Genomic DNA, 19,726 nt, shown 5'->3' with positions numbered 1-19,726 from the left:
GTCTGGAAATTTGCAGTGGGTGTGGTAAGTTGACACTTGGGACACGACTCACAATACCTCTGTACCTCGGCATAAATCCCGGGCCAAAAGCATCACTGCAAAATACGTTCTTGTGGGGTTTTTTTCATCCCTAGGTGTCCACCCAGCGTGTGTGTGTGTGTGTGTGTGTGTGTGTGTGAGAGCGTGAGCCATCTCTAGCAGCGCCCGGCGGTACGACTGCCAGCTGTTCCACCACTTCATCCCGGATTTTATCAACTCTATATAATAGATCCTGGTTGACAGCCATGTATGGGAAAACCGCCTCTGCACCCGGTTGCTGAGGCACCCCATTTATTTCTACCACCCTTTCTCACGCGCAGGCTAGAGTTGGATCCTGCAGCTGAGTTGTCCCAAAAGTACCAGGGGACACTTCCAGCTCTGGGATCGATGGGGTCTCCTCAACCTCTCCTGCCAATACCTCTAGGTTAACCTATCTGGGTTACACTAGGTCGGCGACCCCTACGGCAGGTATCCATGACTCGGAATCTTTGGGTTCCATGCCGGGACATTTACCCTGGGAGGGTTAATTTTGTTCTCCCACAGGGACCAGTATAGGGGCAAGTATCTTCCCAAAACAGTCCCATCAGGTAGGGTCTTCACCACTCCCACCACATGTTTCATCTACCCACACGGGATGGAAAAAGTAACCTCTGCTGTCGGGTACTCTCGGAGGTCCCCATGTATGCAAACAACCCCGACTTTCCATCCACTGGGGTTCTCCTTGGCAACCAGTGACCCATGGACCAGAGTCACTAGGCTCCCTGAGTCCAAGAGAGCCTCCTTCTGGTTGACGAGTACCTGGCACAATTGGGGTTCGCTGCCCGCAGCGTCTGCAGTCACGGTGCAGACTGTCTGGGCATACATCGAGACTCTGCGTGTGAACCCACAGTCCATGGGTTCAACAGTCAGAGGGCAGTTGTCAGCCACATGTCCTGGCCCTTGGCGCTGCCAGCACCTGATAGTGGAGGCACCATTAGTCTTTGAGACCTTTTTAGGGGACACTGGTCTGCCTCCCTCACTCCAGGGTACCCCCTCATTATGGGCTCGGTACTGACCCCAGCAGAGGGACGTGACCCTTTCACCGGCTCCTGGGCTTGCAGGGTCCGGCGTGATAGTCGCAGTGGGGCAGAGTCCCGTATGAAGTCCTGAGTGGCCGTGTACCGCCCGATCAGGCTAACCACCTGGTCTAAAGTGCCTGGGTCCCCTTGCCGCACCCAACTCTGTATAGCTGCTGGCAGAGTTCTCTCTAGCCGATCGACCACCACCCTCTCCACCATCTGGGCCAGAGTCAAAGTCTCAGGCTGGAGCCACCTTTTAACTAGCTGCAGCAAGTCATATGCCTGAGACCTGGCGGTCCCGGCCTCCACAAAGGTCCATGAAAACACCCTTTGGGTTCTCAAATATGTATTAGCTCCCAGTAGGGCAAGGATCTCACCTTTCAGCTTCCCATAGTCCTGGTCATCATCTCAACTGAGGCCAAAGTAGGCCTTCTGCACGTCGCCCATCAGAAACTGAGCCACCACGTCAGCCCACTGGGAAGTTGGCAGGTTCTCCCACTCCGTGGTGTGCATGTAGATGGTGAGGAAGGCTTCTACATCATCCTCCGGACTAGGCTTCCTCAAGACTGAACGGACCTTGTCCCGGGCCTCAGGAGTTTCTGGGGTCGGTGCTGGTGGCTTCTCTCGCAGAGCCGCAATCTGTTCCACAATCAAGTCATTAGTGCTCTGCTGGTGCTGCTCCTGCTGTTGCCTCTGGAGATGTTGGTGCTGCTGGGTGAGTACTAACTGCTTTAGTAGCCCCTCCATATCAGCAGGCTTGAGCTGTAGCTTTGCAGACTTGATCACAGACATGCAGCTTTTGGGGTATGCCTCAGTTCACACTGCCCGCATTCTCCACCATATTGTAATGGGGCAGTGACCCAAGGAAAGTTCAACTTTAAATATCTTTATTTGCACAATGTCCTCTGGATCGCAGCCGGGTGATCCAAACAGTCCGTGTAAACCTGCCGCCTTTTCACTCGGGTGCGCCAGTTACGTTGCCTTCACAAGCCTTTGTTGTACCTTCACCCAGGCTTGCATTGTACAGCGCCTCCTGCTCTGCAGCTTAGCAAACAAACCACTGACTCACCCAAACCTTTGCTGAAAGTTTTTTAATGGATTCTGATGTTGTCCTCTCTTTTCATCTTCTCCTTTTATTGTACAGACGCCCTCCAGCTGATCCAGTGTTCATCCCTCCTTCTACTGAATGACCTTCTGAGGATGGACGAGGACGAGACCACCAGAAGATTATTACACTTCACCCTGGAAATCATCTCCCTGCTGAGCGGAGAGGTAACTCCTCTACATTTCTATCAGCTTTATTGTGTTATGTAACAAGTCCGACATCGGGAAGAGGAAATCCAGAAGAGGAAGAGAAGGATTCTTTACTGTAAGAGCAGTGATTGTGTGCAGCTCTCTGCCAGGAGGAGTTGTCATGGGGATTCCCTATAAGAGCTGTAGAGGGGCCTGGATGTCTGTCTTGAGTGTAATAATATTCCAGGTTATGGCCCCAGATTACTGGAGACGGTTATTGATCCCGGGATTTCTACTGATTGTCAGATCTGGAGTCGGGAAGGAATTCTTCTCCCTAAGTGTCTCTCTCCATACACAGGATTACACAATAGTGAGGAAGACACCGGGGGAGGGTGTGACTCCCATCATCCATCTCCAGGAGTCAGGAGGGCGGAGCCCGGACCCCATCACAGAGCCTCACCCGCACCCCCCGATACATGAGAGGAAGAGGAAGAAGATCCTAGAGCTCAGCAACAAGATGATTGAGCTGCTGAGCGGAGAGGTGACTGCTGGGACATTATACAGGACGGCACTGGAGGATTCTGGGTGATGACCGGAGAGGTGACTGCTGGGACATTATACAGGACAGCACTGGAGGATTCTGGGTGATGACCGGAGAGGTGACTGCTGGGACATTATACAGGACGGCACTGGAGGATTCTGGGTGATGACCGGAGAGGTGACTGCTGGGACATTATACAGGACAGCACTGGAGGATTCTGGGTGATGACTAGAGAGGTGACTGCTGGGACATTATGCAATACAGCACTGGAGGATTCTGGGTGATGACTGGAGGTGACTGCTGGTACATTATGCAATACAGCACTGGAGGATTCTGGGTGATGACTGGAGAGGTGACTGCTGGGACATTATACAGGACAGCACTGGAGGATTCTGGGTAATGACGGTGTCGTTGTCAGGTTCCTATAAGGTGTCAGGACGTCGCTGTCTATCTCTCCATGGAGGAGTGGGAGTATCTAGAAGGACACCAGGATCGGTACCAGGAGGTGATGATGGAGGAGCTCCGGCCTCTGACATCACCAGGTGAGAGGAGACTCTTGTTGACTCCGGTGGATGTGATGACGTCTCTCGGCCTCGTCCTATAATAGATGATTTTTCTCCAGACTTGCTCTGGTTTTCTCTACATTTTCTCACAGCTTTCATTCCCTGATTATTCTCTTCTGATCTGTGAGTCGTGGTTTCTCCGCTGTCGTCTTCATCAGTCTTGAGTCTTCGTCCTCGGCGGCTTCTTTCAGAAACTTTCACCTTCCTTAGAGCATCGGTCACATTTTGTCTGCAGATGTCCCAACTCTTCTGTTCGTTCTCTCCTATGATTTCTTTCGGTACCGGAGTCTGATCGTTACTCAGCAGAGTCGGGGTTAATTTACTAATGATTTTCCACCTAATCTGCTGTCGCTTGTCCATACCTCTGAACTCTGTGTGGCATTGACCTGGTCGCTAATCTGAGCTGCTGATAACCTGCGATTTCTGAGGCTGGTGACTCGGATAAACTTATCCTCAGAAGCAGAGGTGACTCTTGGTCTTCCTTTCCTGGGGCGGTCCTCATGTGAGCCAGTTTCTTTGTAGCACTTTCAAAGTTTTCCCAATTTTTCGGACAGACTGACCTTCATTTCTTAAAGTAATGATGGCCACTCATTTTTCTTTACTTAGCTGCTTTTTTCTTGCCATAATACAAATTCTAACAGTCTATTCAGTAGGACTATCAGCTGTGTGTCCACCTGACTTCTGCACAACACAACTGATGGTCCCAACCCCATTTATAAGGCAAGAAATCCCACTTATTAAAACTGACAGGGCACACCTGTGAAGTGAAGACCATTTCCGATGGCTACCTCTTGAAGCTCATCAAGAGAATGCCAAGAGTGTGCAAAGCAGTCATCAAAGCAAAAGGTGGCTACTTTGAAGAACCTAGAATATAAGACATATTTTCAGTTGTTTCACACTTTTTTGTTAAGTATATAATTCCACATGTGGTAATTCATAGTTTTGATGCCTTCAGTGTGAATGTACAATTTTCATAGTCAAGAAAATACAGAAAAATCTTTAAATGAGGTGTGTCCAAACTCTTGGTCTGTACTGTGTGTATATATGTGTATATGCATATGTGTATATATATATATATATATATATATATATATATATATATATATATATATATACACACAGTTAGGTCCAAGCGCCACACCTCAAATCAACTCCAGGCCTTTTATCTGCTTAATTGAGAATGACATAACGAAGGGATTGCCCACACCTGTCCATGAAATAGCCTTGGAGTCAATTGTCCAATTACTTTTGGTCCCTTTAAAAACAGGGTGGCACATGTTAAGGAGCTGAAACTCCTAAACCCTTCATCCAATTTTAATGTGGATACCCTCAAATGAAAGCTGAAAGTCTGAACTTCAACTGCATCTGAATTGTTTTGTTTAAAATTCATTGTGGTAATGTCTAGAACCAAAATTAGAAAAATGTTGTCTCTGTCCAAATATATATGGACCTAACCATATCTATCTATCTATCTATCTATCTATCTATATATATATATATATATATATATATATAAAAATATATATATATATATATATATATATATACATACATACATACATAAAAAAAGTCCAAAAGTAGGTGGACAGAAAGTGTAATAAGGTTATGAAGGGGGAGATTTATCAAACACTAAATTGCAGCCGCCTGTCTGGATCATCCTCCAATAACTCATGAATTAGACGTGGACGATAAGCTTTCCACCCAATAGATTTCAGGATTCGCATGATAGAAGCTCCTGAAATTCCCAATTCCAAAGAGGCTCTTCTGGTGGACTTTTTTGGACTCTGAACAAATGTTTCAGCAGCAAGTTGTTTATTATCTTCTGTACAGACTGTTTTGGGTCGACCAGTTTTTGGAGCATTAAGGATTGAGCCAGTGGCATTGAATGCGGTAAATGGTTTGTCTCTTTGGGTCTTGAGTACCAAACCCAACCCAATTTGCTCTAACGGTTTCAGCATTTTGAGATTTCCAATACTCTGTTAAAATCCATTTTCTTTGATCTGTATTTAAATTATTTGCCATTATGTGTTATCTGAATTTTCTGAATTATCTGAAAAGAAAACAGATTTGGGGGAGATCTATCTGTGAAAACTAGATCTGTGAAACTGGCTCAGTTGCCCTTAGCAACCAATCAGATTCCACCTTTCATTTTCCAAAGAGTCTGTGAGGAATGAAAAGTGGAATCTGATTGGTTGCTAAGGGCAACTGAGCCAGTTTCAATTTACACCATGTCTGATAAATCTCCCCTTCATAACCTTATAACACTTTCTGTCCACCTACTTTTGGACCACCCTGTATATATATATATATTTGTTCTAATTTTGGAAGACAAAGCAAAAATGATGGGGACTTCAATCTGAGATCCTGGTCTGGTGGTAATAATAATTGTAAGTCTCCCTTAAAGGGATGTTTGTTCAGAAGAATATGTATTATGGAGCTTTTCTGTGGAGTCTGACCAGACAATCTCTCCTTGGCTCCCCGTGTTCATCAGTAAGCGCCCATGACCCCGGTGCCTGCTCTCTAGTTGTCCTTTCTACACATTGATGGGTACTAACCACTGTGTACCGGGTGCTCCCCACAACACCGTCCTTCCGGGTTCTGTGACTTCGTACGTTAGTCGTACATGTGCCCTTTTTTCCTCCTTTAGAGACAAACGCAGAACTTGCTGCTTATTTTAGTGTTTATACCGAGGCGGATGTTGAGAGTTATCTCTATTTAAAGAAGAAGAAAAACACGGTAACTCGTCTTTTAATAGAACGGAAGGTTCTCTCCTCTTAGTGATCCCAGAGGATCCTGTCCAGGAGGGAGGCCGTGTCCACATGGTGACATCATGAGCTCTCAAAAAACAATCACTGGTAAATGGTCACCGTCCTTCCCCCAATACAGTGAATTAGGAGAGAAGAAACCAATGGATGGAAATGTGGAGCTTTCTCCAGCTCCTCTGTGGTTCCATCCCTGGTGGAGACGAAACTTGGAGAAGTTGTGTTTTTAGTACGGCTCCTTCACTGACTGACGAGGGTCTTCTCTGTCCCTCTCCTTGGGGTCTTCATCCTCCGAGTGCAGAGCATTAGGCTTTGGCCTCGCTGATTATCATTTCATACTTGAGGCCACAATGTGCTGGGTCCTTGGTATCGGGGGTGAGGACCACAACAATGTAATTTATTCCCTGATACATAAACATAGAATTACCGGTTCTAAGAGACGAGTCTCATATATAGACAGATACACGGCAGGTCATGTATTCAGTCTGTGTGTCTCCACAGATGGATCCAGGAGGAGAAATCCACCAGAGAGATGTCCCCGTCCTCTGTATCCCCAGGACTGTCCAGAGGAGAATCGCAACATCCCGGAGGATCATCAGGTAGACGACACTGAAGTCCCCAGAATATCTGACCATGAAGTGATTGGACCTGAGCTCATCTTACATTTTTTCTTTTTTAGGGTGAAGATCTGATTGATATTAAGGTTGAGGTTATACATGGAGCACAAGAGGCGACCACAATATGGGCCGATCAGCAGGGTGAGGAGGTCAGACTGTCATGTCGGTTCTGTGGCCATCTACTACTACTCCCATCATCTCATGATCACATGACACAATCTACAGTGGCATGTAAAAGTTTGGGCACCCCTGGTCAAAATTACTGTTATTGTGACCAGTTAAGCAAGTTGAAGATGAAATGATCTCTAAAAGACCTAAAGTTAAAGATGACACATTTCCTTTGTATTACGCTTGGACATTTGTGTGCTCAGATAACTTTGACCAATGATTCAGACCTTACTTAGCCTGTTAGGGTAAGGGCTCGTTCACTATCATCGTTAGGAAAGGCCAGTGTTATAAAAACCCAGCCTACTCTAACAATGTGCCAAATAAACAGCAGCCATGGCTTCTTCTAATCCGCTGTCTAGCACTCTGAAAATGATGGAGGCCCACAAAGCAGGAGAAGGCTATGAGCAAAGCGTTTTCAAGTTGCCTTTTGCTCGGTTCAAAATGTAATAAAGAAATGGCAGTTAACAGAAACAGTGGAGGTCAAGATAAGGTTTGGAAGACCAAGCAAATTTTCAGTAGGATTGCTAGAGAGGCAAATCAGAACCCCCACCTGACTGCAAAAGACCTTCAGAAAGATTTAGCAGACTCTGGAGTTGTGGTACATTGTTGTACTCTTCAGAGACACCTGCAAAAATATTGACTTCATGGAAGAGTCATCAGAAGAAAACCTCTCCTGCGACCTCACCATGAAATTCAGTGTCAGAAGTATGCAAAAGTACATCTAAGAAGGTCTGATGCATTTTGGAAACAAGTCTTGTGGACCGATGAGGTTAAAATAGAGCAATGATCAAAGTTATGTGGAGAAAAAAGGGCACAGAATTTTAGGAAAAGAACATCTCGCCAACCATTAAGCATGGTGGTGGATCAATCCTGTTTTGGGGTTGTGTTGCAGCCAATGGCACAGGGAACGGGTAGAGGGAAGAATGGATTCCATGAAATTTCAGCAAATTCTTGATGCAAACATAACATCATCTGCAAAAAAGCTGAAGGTGAAAAGAGGATGACAAATGATAATGGTACTAAACACACGTCAAAAGGCGCAAGCTGAAGGTTTTACAATGGCCCTCATAGTCCCCTGATTTGAACATCATTGAAAATCTGTGGCTAGACCTCAAAATAGCAGAGGATGCAAGACGACCCAAGAATCTCACAGAACTGGAAGAAATCTCCAAAGAAGAATGAATGAAAATCCCTCAAAAAAAAATTTAAAGACTATTGTCTGGCTACAAAAAGCATTTACAAGCTGTGATACTTTCAAAAGGGGGCGCTACTAGCTACTAACCTTGCTGGGTGCCAAAACTTTTGCAGTTGCCCATTTTCCCTTATTGAATTTTTTTTTAAATGTAAAAGATGAAAATATATATAATTTATTATTTATTGTTTTGCCTAAAATACAAAGGAAATGTCATCTGTAACTTTAGGCCGTTTAGAGATTATTTCATCTTCAACTTAACTGTTCACAATAACAGTAATTTTGACCATTGGTGCCCAAACTTTTACATGTCACTGTATTCTGTCACTGTATGTTTCCTACAGATGGACTCATGGAAAGTCCATGGAAAGTCCTCCTCGGGGGTGAGGACCACAACAATGTAATTTATTCCCTGATACATAAACATAGAATTACCGGTTCTAAGAGACGAGTCTCATATATAGACAGATACACGGCAGGTCATGTATTCAGTCTGTGTGTCTCCACAGATGGATCCAGGAGGAGAAATCCACCAGAGAGATGTCCCCGTCCTCTGTATCCCCAGGACTGTCCAGAGGAGAATCACAACATCCCGGAGAGTCATCAGGTAGACGGTGCTGAGCCCTGTACCGGATCTGTATATGGGGGACATTTCTGATCGAGGTCATAGATGTCACAGATTTTGGTGCTTTCTTGTATTGTGCTGATTGTTACATCTGATATATCAGGAGGAAGATCCAACTAAGAATAAAGTGAAGGACGAGACAGAAGAAGAAGTGATGACGAGGGGGGATCAGCCGTGTGTGAGTGACGGGAAGGAGGAGATTCCTGTAGATGTTTCCACAGGTGTGTAATAATGACCAGCGTGTGATGATGATGATGATGATGATGACCGGCGTGTGATGATGATGATGATTGGCATGTGACTATGATTAGCGGCGTGTGATGATGATGACTGGCTTATGACGATGATGACTGGCATGTGACTATGATTAGCGGCGTGTGATGATGATGACTGGCTTATGACGATGATGATTGGCATGTGACTATGATTAGCGGCGTATGACGATGATGACCGGCGTGTGATGATGATGACTGGCGTATGACGATGATGATTGGTATGTGACTATGATTAGTGGCGTGTGATGATGATGACCGGCGTGTGATGATGATGACTGGCGTATGATGATGATGATTGGCATGTGACTATGATTAGCGGCGTGTGATGATGATGACTGGCGTGTGATGATGGTGATTGGCATGTGACTATGATGACCGGCGTGTGATGATGATGACTGGCGTATGACGATGATGATTGGCATGTGACTATGATTAGTGGCGTGTGATGATGATGACTGGCGTATGACGATGATGATTGGCATGTGACTATGATTAGTGGCGTGTGATGATGATGACTGGCGTATGACGATGATGATTGGCATGTGACTATGATTAGCGGCGTGTGATGATGATGACTGGCGTATGATGATGATGATTGGCATGTGACTATGATTAGCGGCGTGTGACGATGACCGGTGTGTGATATTGTATGAAGTCTCCGGTGCAGTGAAGCTTTATCCGCCGTCCACATCACAGCAGAAGCGTCCGGTGATGGCGCGGCTGCTCTTGTACAGAGTCCGGTTGCGCACCGATGAATAACTGGGCCGCATTCACACCTCTTCTTAATGATTTAAGAAGCACATTTTTAATTTTTCTAATTGTGTTTTTTAATATTACTTCCATCTTTTATTTTCATATTATTCTTACACAAGTCTCTTGCTGCCATATAAATGACTGAGCTTGCGATTCGGACAGAACCCCGGGGGAAGATTCCGTATAATGAGGCGCTGTGGACGCCGTCTGGCCTATGATCCAGTGATGTCCATCTTTTTCAGCGTGCATAAAAGCGCAGTCGACCAGAGGCTAGACGGAGTCCGGTGTAACTCTGCTGCCTCATTATTCTGAATGGATCCCTCGGGGGTGTCATCTGAATCATGTATTTTGTAGATTTAGATGGAAACCCCGATGTACAGTGGGTACGGAAAGTATTCAGACCCCTTTACATTTTTCACTATTTGTTTTATTGCAGCTATTCGGTAAGTTCTAAAAAGTTTTTTTTTTTTCTCATTAAAGTCCACTCTGCACCCCATCTTGACTGAAAAAAAAAATACTGTAGACATTTTTGAAAATCTATTAAAAAAGAAGAACTGAAATATCACATGGTCATAAGTATTCAGACCCTTTGCTTAGTATTGAGAAGAAGCCCCCTTTGGAGCTAGTACAGCCATGAGTCTTCTTGGGAATGATGCAACAAGTTTTTTACACCTGGATTTGGGGATCCTCTTCCATTCTTCCTTGCAGATCCTCTCCAGTTCCGTCAGGTTGGATTGTGAACGTTAGTGGACAGCCATTTTCAGGTCTCTCCAGAGATGCTCAATTGGGTTTAGGTCAGGGCTCTGGCTGGGCCAGTCAAGAATGGCCACAGAGTTATTCTGAAGCCACTCCTCTGTCATTTTAGCTGTGTGCTTAGGGTTATTGTCTTGTTGGAAGGTGAACCTTCTTCCAAGTCTGAGGTCCAGAGCACTCTGGAAGAGGTTTTCATCCAGAATATCTCTGTACTTGGCTGCATTCATGTTTCCTTCAGTTGCAATCAGTCATCATGTCCCTGCAGCTGAAAAATACCCCCATAGCATGATGCTGCCTCCACCATGTTTCACTGTTGGGATTGTATTGGGCAGGTGATGAGCAGTGCCAGGTTTTCTCCACACATACCGCTTAGAATTATCACCAAAAAGTTCTATCTTCGTCTCATCAGACCAGAGAATCTTATTTCTCATAGTCTGTGAGTCCTTCATGTGTTTTGAGAAAACTCTATGCGGGCTTTCATATGTCTTGCACTGAGGAGAGGCTTCCATCTAGCCACTCTGCCATAAAGGCCCGACTGGTGGAGGCCTGCAGTGATCGTTGACTTTGTGGAACTTTCTCCCATCTCCCTACTGCATCTCTGGAGCTCAGCCACAGTGATCTTGGGGTTTTTCTTTACCTCTCCTACCAAGGCTCTTCTCCCACGATTGCTCAGTTTGGCTGGACGGCCAGGTCTAGGAAGACTTCTGGTGGTCCCAAACTTCTTCCATTTAAGGATTATGGAGGCCACTGTGCTCTTAGGAACCTTGAATAATGCAGAAATTCTTTTGAAACCTTGGCCAGATCTGTGCCTTACCACAATTCTGTCTCTGAGCTCCTTGGGCAGTTCCTTTGAGCTGATGATTCTCATTTGGTCTGACATGCACTGTGAGCTGTAAGGTCTTATATAGACAGGTGTGTGTCTTTCCAAATCAAGTCCTATGAGTTTCATTAAACACAGCTGGACTCCAATGAAGGAGTAGAACCATCTCAAGGAGGATCACAAGGAAATGGACAGCATGTGACTAAAATATAAGTGCCTGAGCGAAGGGTCTGAATACTTATGACCATGTGATATTTCAGTTTTTCTTTTTTAATAAATTTGCAAAATTGTCTGCATTTCTGCTTTTTTTCAGTCAAGATGGGGTGCAGAGTGTACTTTAATGAGAAAAATAAATGAACTTTTTAGAATTTACCAAATGGCTGCAATGAAACAGAGTGAAAAATTTAAAGGGGTCTGAATACTTTCCGTACCCACTGTAAGTGTTCAGCGTACAGAACAGGATAAATATGATCCAAAATGTTCTGTATCCCAAAATGCCACCATTAAGAGCTTCTACTCAACCCACAAAAAACAAGTCCCCACTCAGGTTCATCATCTGTAAACAGTAATATAGGGGGTGTCCATATTACTGGTAGCACAAAGGTTCTGGAAAAGTGACTTGGCTCCCACTTAAAGAAATCCAGTGACATCTGCGCTCCCAAATCCAAATGCCCCCTCCTCCTGGGCCCCACCGTGGGCAGTTAGCATCCACATGTTTGGCATTACTGTAGCAGGGAGAGCCAATTTATTTCTCCAGAAAGCACTAGCTGGGAATCATGTACTGGGCGCTACAACGTAAGGGCACTACAATGTACCGGACACTACAATGTACTGGCCACTATAATGAAATATTTGCATTTTCACTTCGCAACATCCATTACTGCTCGTTTCTGGAAAGCACCCATGGAGTCAAATTCATCACTACACCTGTATATAAATTTCCATAGGGGTGTAATTTCCAAACTGGTGTCACTTGAGGGGGGATTCTGCTCTTTTGCCACTTAGGGGCTCTGTATATGGAGTCTGCAAACTGTTCTACTAAAGTTTGTTCTCCAAGAGTCAAATAGCGCTCCTTCCCTCCCGAGTCTCGCCATGTGGCTAAGCAGTACAGTACAGCCACATATGGGGTATTGCCCCGTTCAGCAGAAATTGTGTAACAAATTATGTGGTCATCTTTACCCATTTTCCCTTGTGAAAATGTAAAATCTGGGGCTAAAATAACATTATAGCGATAAAAATGTAATTTTGTTTTTCTTCACCGTTCAATTGTATAACATTTTGTGAATCACAATTACCTTGTATTCATTGGGAAAGTGCGCGGTGGATGCTGGGTGTGACGCTCGGGGAAACCCCACCCACAGCCCGGCGTCCACCGCGGGGATCGCATCACCGAGTCACGCCTCACTTGACGCGACATCAGGGGAAGCAAGAGCCGGCTGCAGCCGGGGATCGCGTGATGCCTATAAGTGGCCAGCGATAGCGCCGCTCACAGGTAATAAAGACAAAGCAAGATAATTAAAAAAAATCTTCTCTCAACGGGTTAATTACATTGGGGGCATTTTTAACCGCTTCGCGACGGCCCACTGTAGACAAACGTCGGCGCTTGCTGGGCTCTGTGCAGCGCCGACGTTTAAAAACGGTGGGTGGTCTCGCAGCGCTCAGGACCCCCAGGGTCCTGCAAGTGCTGCGATTCCGGTGCAGAGCGTTAGCTGTGACAGGGGACATCATCGGGACCTGATTGGATCAGGTCCCAATGATGTTAACCCTTTGCTATGTTCTATATGCCGCTTTCTATAGTGATCGCGGCATATAGAAGATAGACAGAGGAGAGGGAGTCGTCTTACTTACCTCTCCGACAGACCGCTGATACCTTCCAGGACCTGGCGTTGCTATGGCAGCTGGAGGTCACATGACCGCCTCCAGATCTGCCATATATGGTGTCCTGCCAGGCTCAGCCTGCAGCTGAAGCCTGGCAGGACACACTGACTGTGAAACAGTCAGCAAAGATCTCATGTAATGTAATATATGTCTATTACATTGCATGACATCAGTGATCAGAAAAATAAAAATTAATGTCCCATACAGGGACTAAGTAAAAATGTAAAAAAAAAATGTTTTTAAACTGTTAAAAAAAAAAATCACTAAATAAATAAAAATAAATAAATAAAATATTACACCAATAAATCCGTATATTTATGCAAAACCAAAAAAGTACACATATTTGGTATCGCCGCGTCCAAAACAACCCGATCTATAAAACTGTCACACTAATTAACTCCTTCTGTGCACACCGTAATAAAAATAAATAAAAAACGGAGCAAAAAACTATGCTTTTTCATCATATTGCCAAACAAAAAGTGGAAAAAAATGCGATAAAAAAGCAAAATGGAAATAAAAATGGTACCGCTGAAAACGTCATCTTGTTCCGCAAAAAAAAATCCGCCAATACAGCTCCATCAGCCGAAAAATAAAAAAGTTATAGCGCTCAGAATAAAGCGATCCAAAAAAAATATTTTTTCTATAAAATTGTTTTATTGTGTAAAAGCGCCAAAACAAAAAAAAAAATACAGTAAGTGTAGTATCGCTGTAAACGTACTGACCCAAAGAATAACGCTGCCTGATCACTTTTACCACACGCAGAACGGCATAAAAAAAAACCTCAAAAAACAATTCCTGAATTGTTGGTTTTTGTTAATTTTACCTCCCATAAAACGGAATAGAAAGCGATCAAAAAATGTCATGTACACAAAAATGGTACCAATAAAAATGTCAACTCGTCCTGCAAAAAACAAGCCGTCACATGACTCTGTCGGCCGAAATATGGAAAAACTATAGCTCTCAAAATATGGCGATGCAAAAACTAGATTTTGCAAAAAAAAAGAGTCTCTTAGTGTGTGACAGCTGTCAGTCATAAAAACCCGATATAAATCTGGTATCTCTGTAATCGCACCGACCCGAAGAATAAAGTAATCTAATCAGTTATATCACACGAGGAGCGGCGTAAAAAATAAAACCAATTCTTCACCTGCTACTGATTTGTTTATTATGTCTCCCAAAGATCGCAGTAAGGCTCTGCTCACATTTATCCTGCGCTCTGCGCTGAGCGCTCACACCAGAGTTTCCGTGTAAATCTCTGAAATACGTGATTCAGACGGAATCCATGACGGAAGATTCCCTGTAATGAGGCAGATATAGGCCACTGTGGACGCCGTCTGGCCTGTGATCCCACGGTGTCATTTGTTTTAGGCGTGCATAAAAGTGCGGTTGGCCACAGTTTTGTGCACTTCAGAAAAAAAGGACACTGCTAAACAGAGGCCAGACGGAGTCCAGAGTAACTCTGCTGCCTCATTACAGTGAATGGATCCCGCAGGGGTTTCATCTGAATTACATCACTTGGAAATTTAGATGGAAACCCCGATGTAAGTGCTCAGCCTAGAGCGCCGGATAAATGTTACGTAAAATGTTCCCAATAAAAGCTTCAACTCAGTCCTCAAAAAAAGCTAGTCCCCACTCAGGTCCATCATCTGTTAAAAATATTCCAAGTTACTGGTAGCAGAAAGGCTCTGGAAAAGCGAAATGGCCCTTGCCCCCCAAAAGAAATTCAGAAAATTTTGTGCTCCCAAATCCAAATGCCTATTCTACAATAATTTGTTCTCCAATTGTCAAATAGCGCTCCGTCCCCCCGAGATCTCGCTGTATGGCTGAGCGGTACGATACAGCCACATATGGGGTATTGCCACTTTTAGAAGAAATTGTGTGACACATTTCGGCACCATGTTTACCCATTGCCCTGTGTGAAAATGTAAAATCTGAGGGTAAAACATTTTTTTTGTGGTAAAAACATAATTATGCTTTTTTCACTGCACAATGGTATAAATTTAAAAATTAAAAAATACTCACTACTTCCCTAGATGAATTCCTTGAGAGGTGTAGTTTACAAAATGGGGTCACTTGTGGGGGTTTCTGCTGTTTCGGCATGTCAGCGACTCTTCAAATGTGACATGGTGTCTGCAACCTATCAGAGCCAACATAGCGCTCCTTTCTCTTCCGAACCCTGTCGTACACCAAAGCAGTGGTTTTCCCCCACATATGGGGTATCGGCGTACTCAGGAGAAATTGCACAACAAATTTCATAGTGTAATTTCTCCTGTTACCCTTATGATAATGCAAAATTAAGGGATGAAAAACGTTTTTGTGGGAAAAATGTGAAAATTTTATTTTTACAACTCAATATTATAAACTTCTGTGAAGCACCTGGGGGTGCAAGGTGCTCACCACACATCTAGATAAGTTCCCTAAGGGGTCTAGTTTCCAAAATGGTGTCACTTGTGGGGGGTTTCCACTGTTTAGGCACATTACGGGCTCCCCAAATGCAACATGGCGTCCGCTAATTATTCAAACAAATTTTACATTCAAAAAGTCAAATGACGCTCCTTCCCTTCTGAACCCCGCCGAGCGCCCAAACAGTGGTTTTCCCTCACATATGGGGTATCAGCGCGCTCAAGAGAAATTACACAAAAAATTTTGGGGTCCATTTTTCCTGTTACCCCTGTGAAAATAAAAAAAATTGGGTCTAAAGTAACATTTTTGTGAAAAAAGTTAAATGTTCATTTTTTTCTTCCACATTCCAAAAATTCCTGTGAAGCACCTGAAGGGTTAATAAAGTTCTTGAATGTGGTTTTGAGCACCTTGAGGGGTGCAGTTTTTAGAATGGTGTCACTTTTGGGCATTTTCTGTCATACAGACCCCTCAAAGTGACTTCAAATATGATGTGGTCCCTAATAAAATGTTTTTGTAAATTTTGTTGGAAAAATGAGAAATCACTGGTCAACTTTTAACCCTTATAGCTCCCTAACAAAAAAAAATTTGGTTCCAAAAGTGTGCTGATGTAAAGTAGACATGTGGGAAATGTTATTTATTAACTATTTTGTGTGACATATCGCTCTGATTTAAGGGCATGAAAATTCAAAGTTTGAAAATTGCTAAATTTTTGCCAAATTTCCAATTTTTTCACAAATAAACGCAAGTGATATCGAAGAAATTTTACCACTATCATGAAGTACAATATGTCACGAAAAAACAGTCTCAGAATCAGGGGGATCCGTTGAAGCGTTCCAGAGTAATTACTTCATAAAGTGACAGTGGTCAGAGTTGAAAAAATTGGCCCGGTCACGAAGGCAAAAACAGGCTCTGGTGCGAAGTGGTTAATAATAGTGGACAACTTCTTTAATTACGTGGACACTTTTCTATACTAAGGCCAAGATACGAAGCTTGAGAGAGTGAAATGGCACTGGAGGTACATTAAGGGAACCTGTCATCAGTAATTACCACTTAAAGAACTATTTGCTGTCTAATCTCTGCCACCCCTGACTTGTGCCAATGTCACCAGTTTATAAGTGTCATTCACTTTACCCGTCATTGTGTTAATGTTATGGCATGTAGTTGTCCTCCTTATTACCTGTACTTTCACTGACGAGGGTCTTCATTGTGAGATCCAGAAAATACATTCAGAAATCTCTTTTGTGTTGAAGGAAAAACTCACATCTAATTTATCTTTCATCCTTATAGGAAATCCTTGTGAGAATAACGGTTCATCACTAAACTGTAAAAAGGAAGATATCAGGAAGCACTCTAATGGAGAAAACCTCATCACCCTTCCTGCACCTCCTGGACTTCACAGCGCTTCACTTTCTTATAATCCTCCTAATCATGAGGAATCATCTCCTGAGCAATCTCACATTATTACCAAAAGTCCAGGTGGCAAAGTGGATTCAAGATTTCAGTGTGACAAGCAATTTACAAAAAGCTCAGATTTTTTAACACACAGAAAAAACAAAGGAAAAAAGCCATACTCCTGTTCAGAATGTGGGAAATGCTTTACATATAAATCACAATTTGTTAGACATGAGAGAATTCACACAGGAGAAAAGCCGTATTCATGTTCAAAATGTGGAAAGTCCTTCACCGGTAAAGGAAGTCTTATTATACATCAGAGAATTCACACAGGAGAGAAGCCATATTCATGTTCAGAATGTGGGAAGTCCTTCACAAATAAAGGGAATCTTATTACACATCAGAGAAATCACACAGGAGAAAAACCATTTTCATGTTCACTATGTGGGAAGACCTTCACAGCTAAATGGCATCTTAGTAGACATCAGAGCATTCATACTGGAAAGTCGCCATATTCATGCTCAGAATGTGGGAAATGTTTTAGTTATAAATCAGATCTTGTTAAACATCACAGAATTCACATGGGAGAAAAACCGTATTCATGTTCAGAATGTGGTAAATCTTTTATACATAAATCAATTCTTGCTGCACATAACAGAATTCATACAGGAGAAAAGCCGTATTCATGTTCAGAATGTGGGAAATCTTTTATTCGTAAATCAATTCTTGCTGCACATAACAGAATTCATACAGGAGAAAAGCCGTTTTCTTGTTCAGAATGTGGGAAATGTTTTAGATATAAATCGCATCTTGTTAAACATCAAAGAATTCACACAAGAGAAAAACTTTTTTCATGTTTAGCATGTGGAAGATGCTTTGCAAATAAATCAGAGCTTGTTATACATCAAAGAATTCACACAGCAGAGAAGCCGTATTCATGTTCATTCTGTGAGAAATGCTTTACAAAACAAAATTATCTTGTGCAGCATGAGAGAAGTCACACAGGAGAGAAGCCGTATTCATGTTCAGAATGTGGGAAATCTTTTATACATAAATCATACCTTGTAAAACATGAAAGAAGTCATACAGGAGAAAAGCCGTATTCATGTTCAGAATGCGGGAAATCTTTTATTCATAAATCAATTCTTGCTGCACATAACAGAATTCATACAGGAGAAAAGCCATTTTCTTGTTCAGAATGTGGGAAATGTTTTAGATATAAATCGCATCTTGTTAAACATCAAAGAATTCACACAAGAGAAAAACTTTTTTCATGTTTAGCATGTGGAAAATGCTTTGCAAATAAATCAGAGCTCGTTATACATCAAAGAATTCACACAGGAGAGAAGCCGTATTCATGTTCATTCTGTGGGAAATGCTTTACAAAACAAAATTATCTTGTGCAGCATGAGAGAAGTCACACAGGAGAGAAGCCGTATTCATGTTCAGAATGTGGGAAATCTTTTATACATAAATCATACCTTGTAAAACATGAGAGAAGACATACGGGAAAGAAAGTGTAATTATGTTCACTATGTTTTATAAAGTTTAATAAACATTGTTCAGCATAAATGAGTACACCCCCTTTGATGAGTAAGATTTTATTTAATAGCTCACTGAACACAAGATCAATTTTGCCAACACTAAGTTTCATAGAACATTTTTTTGTAATCAAAACATGAAAGTAATAATATAACTCTCATTACAAAATCTCAAAAGCTACTACATCTATTATTTTGTATGGCCTCCATAATTTTAAAGGACAGCACCAAGTTTTCTAGAATCACTGTGACCCTGTTCTTCAGAAATGCAACAGTGGCCTACCAAGGGAACAGAGTGATGGCAGCATCTTTTCTGTCACTATAGAGCAGAACATCTGTGAATTCACGATACCATCAATGAAATGTAGCTCCTCATGCAGCCCCACATAAGGACACGGCCACCACCAGGTCTCACTGTAGACACCATGCGTTCTCATTGTATTCCTCACCTCTTCAATGTCATACAGTTTTGAAGCCATCAGTTCCAAAAAAAAACATTTATCTTGGTCTCATCACTCCAGAGTATAAAGTCCCAGATTGTAGGGCGGCTTTTTTGTGCATGGGATTTAGGAGAGGCTTTCTATGTGGACAACACCGATGTCTGCCATTCCTCTATAGAAGAAATTGTCTGCTTTCAGCTCATCTCTCAATGCTTGGATGAAAAATCACAGTTGGGAAGGAATGGACGGGACAAAGAAAGTTACTGATAATCCGGCACTTGTTTTCCAGTGTGAATATTTTTTTTTATTGAAACATCCAAATTAAAATCATAGAAACATTAAAAAACAGGACATCCTGGAATAGTAGCAAAAAATCTACGCGTTTTGAACCGGCAATTGTGTTCGGTCCTTATTCATGGCATAATAAATAACCAGTAACCGGCTTCTTATACACATCATAGGGTCTAATGCACAGCGGAGACCCCCAGCCCCAAATGGACGTGTGCAAGTATGTCTACATTACCCCTATGGATGATCATATGTCCACAACAAAAAGCATCCGTGCAATAGAAGAATGAAGTGTCTGCATCTATAATGTGTATATTATGTATAATTACTATAAAAGAGGAAAAAACACAATTCAGTAAATGGATACAAGGTCTGAACGAAGCTT

The 19,726-nt window shown here is 42.9% G+C and overlaps 1 protein-coding gene across 1 annotated transcript; it reads left to right on the top strand.

The window, feature by feature from the left end:
- The first annotated feature begins 8,525 nt into the window (after window positions 1-8,525).
- LOC141201517 (uncharacterized) lies at window positions 8,526-18,849 on the top strand. The gene is made up of 2 exons (XM_073663521.1): window positions 8,526-8,556; window positions 16,842-18,849. Exons 1-2 carry the CDS (start codon window positions 8,526-8,528, stop codon window positions 18,593-18,595), a joined length of 1,785 nt encoding a protein of 594 aa, XP_073519622.1. The 3' UTR covers window positions 18,596-18,849.
- The last annotated feature ends 877 nt before the right edge of the window (window positions 18,850-19,726 follow it).

The sequence above is a fragment of the Phyllobates terribilis genome, unplaced genomic scaffold, assembly GCF_046119375.1.
Source record: "Phyllobates terribilis strain yellow unplaced genomic scaffold, ASM4611937v1 Scaffold_117__1_contigs__length_5270597, whole genome shotgun sequence".
In the NCBI taxonomy this organism is placed as follows: domain Eukaryota; kingdom Metazoa; phylum Chordata; class Amphibia; order Anura; family Dendrobatidae; genus Phyllobates; species Phyllobates terribilis.
The sequence above is the reverse complement of the archived record's forward strand: the minus strand, read 5'-3'. Positions and strand labels throughout refer to the sequence as shown.

Excerpts from the sequence above, each read along its gene's own strand:
- LOC141201517 (XM_073663521.1), top strand. The coding sequence starts at position 8,526 with ATGGAAAGTCCATGGAAAGTCCTCCTCGGGG. Across the intron at positions 8,557-16,841 it reads ATGGAAAGTCCTCCTCGGGG|TTGTCCTCCTTATTACCTGT; the intron begins GTGAGGACCACA and ends TATGGCATGTAG.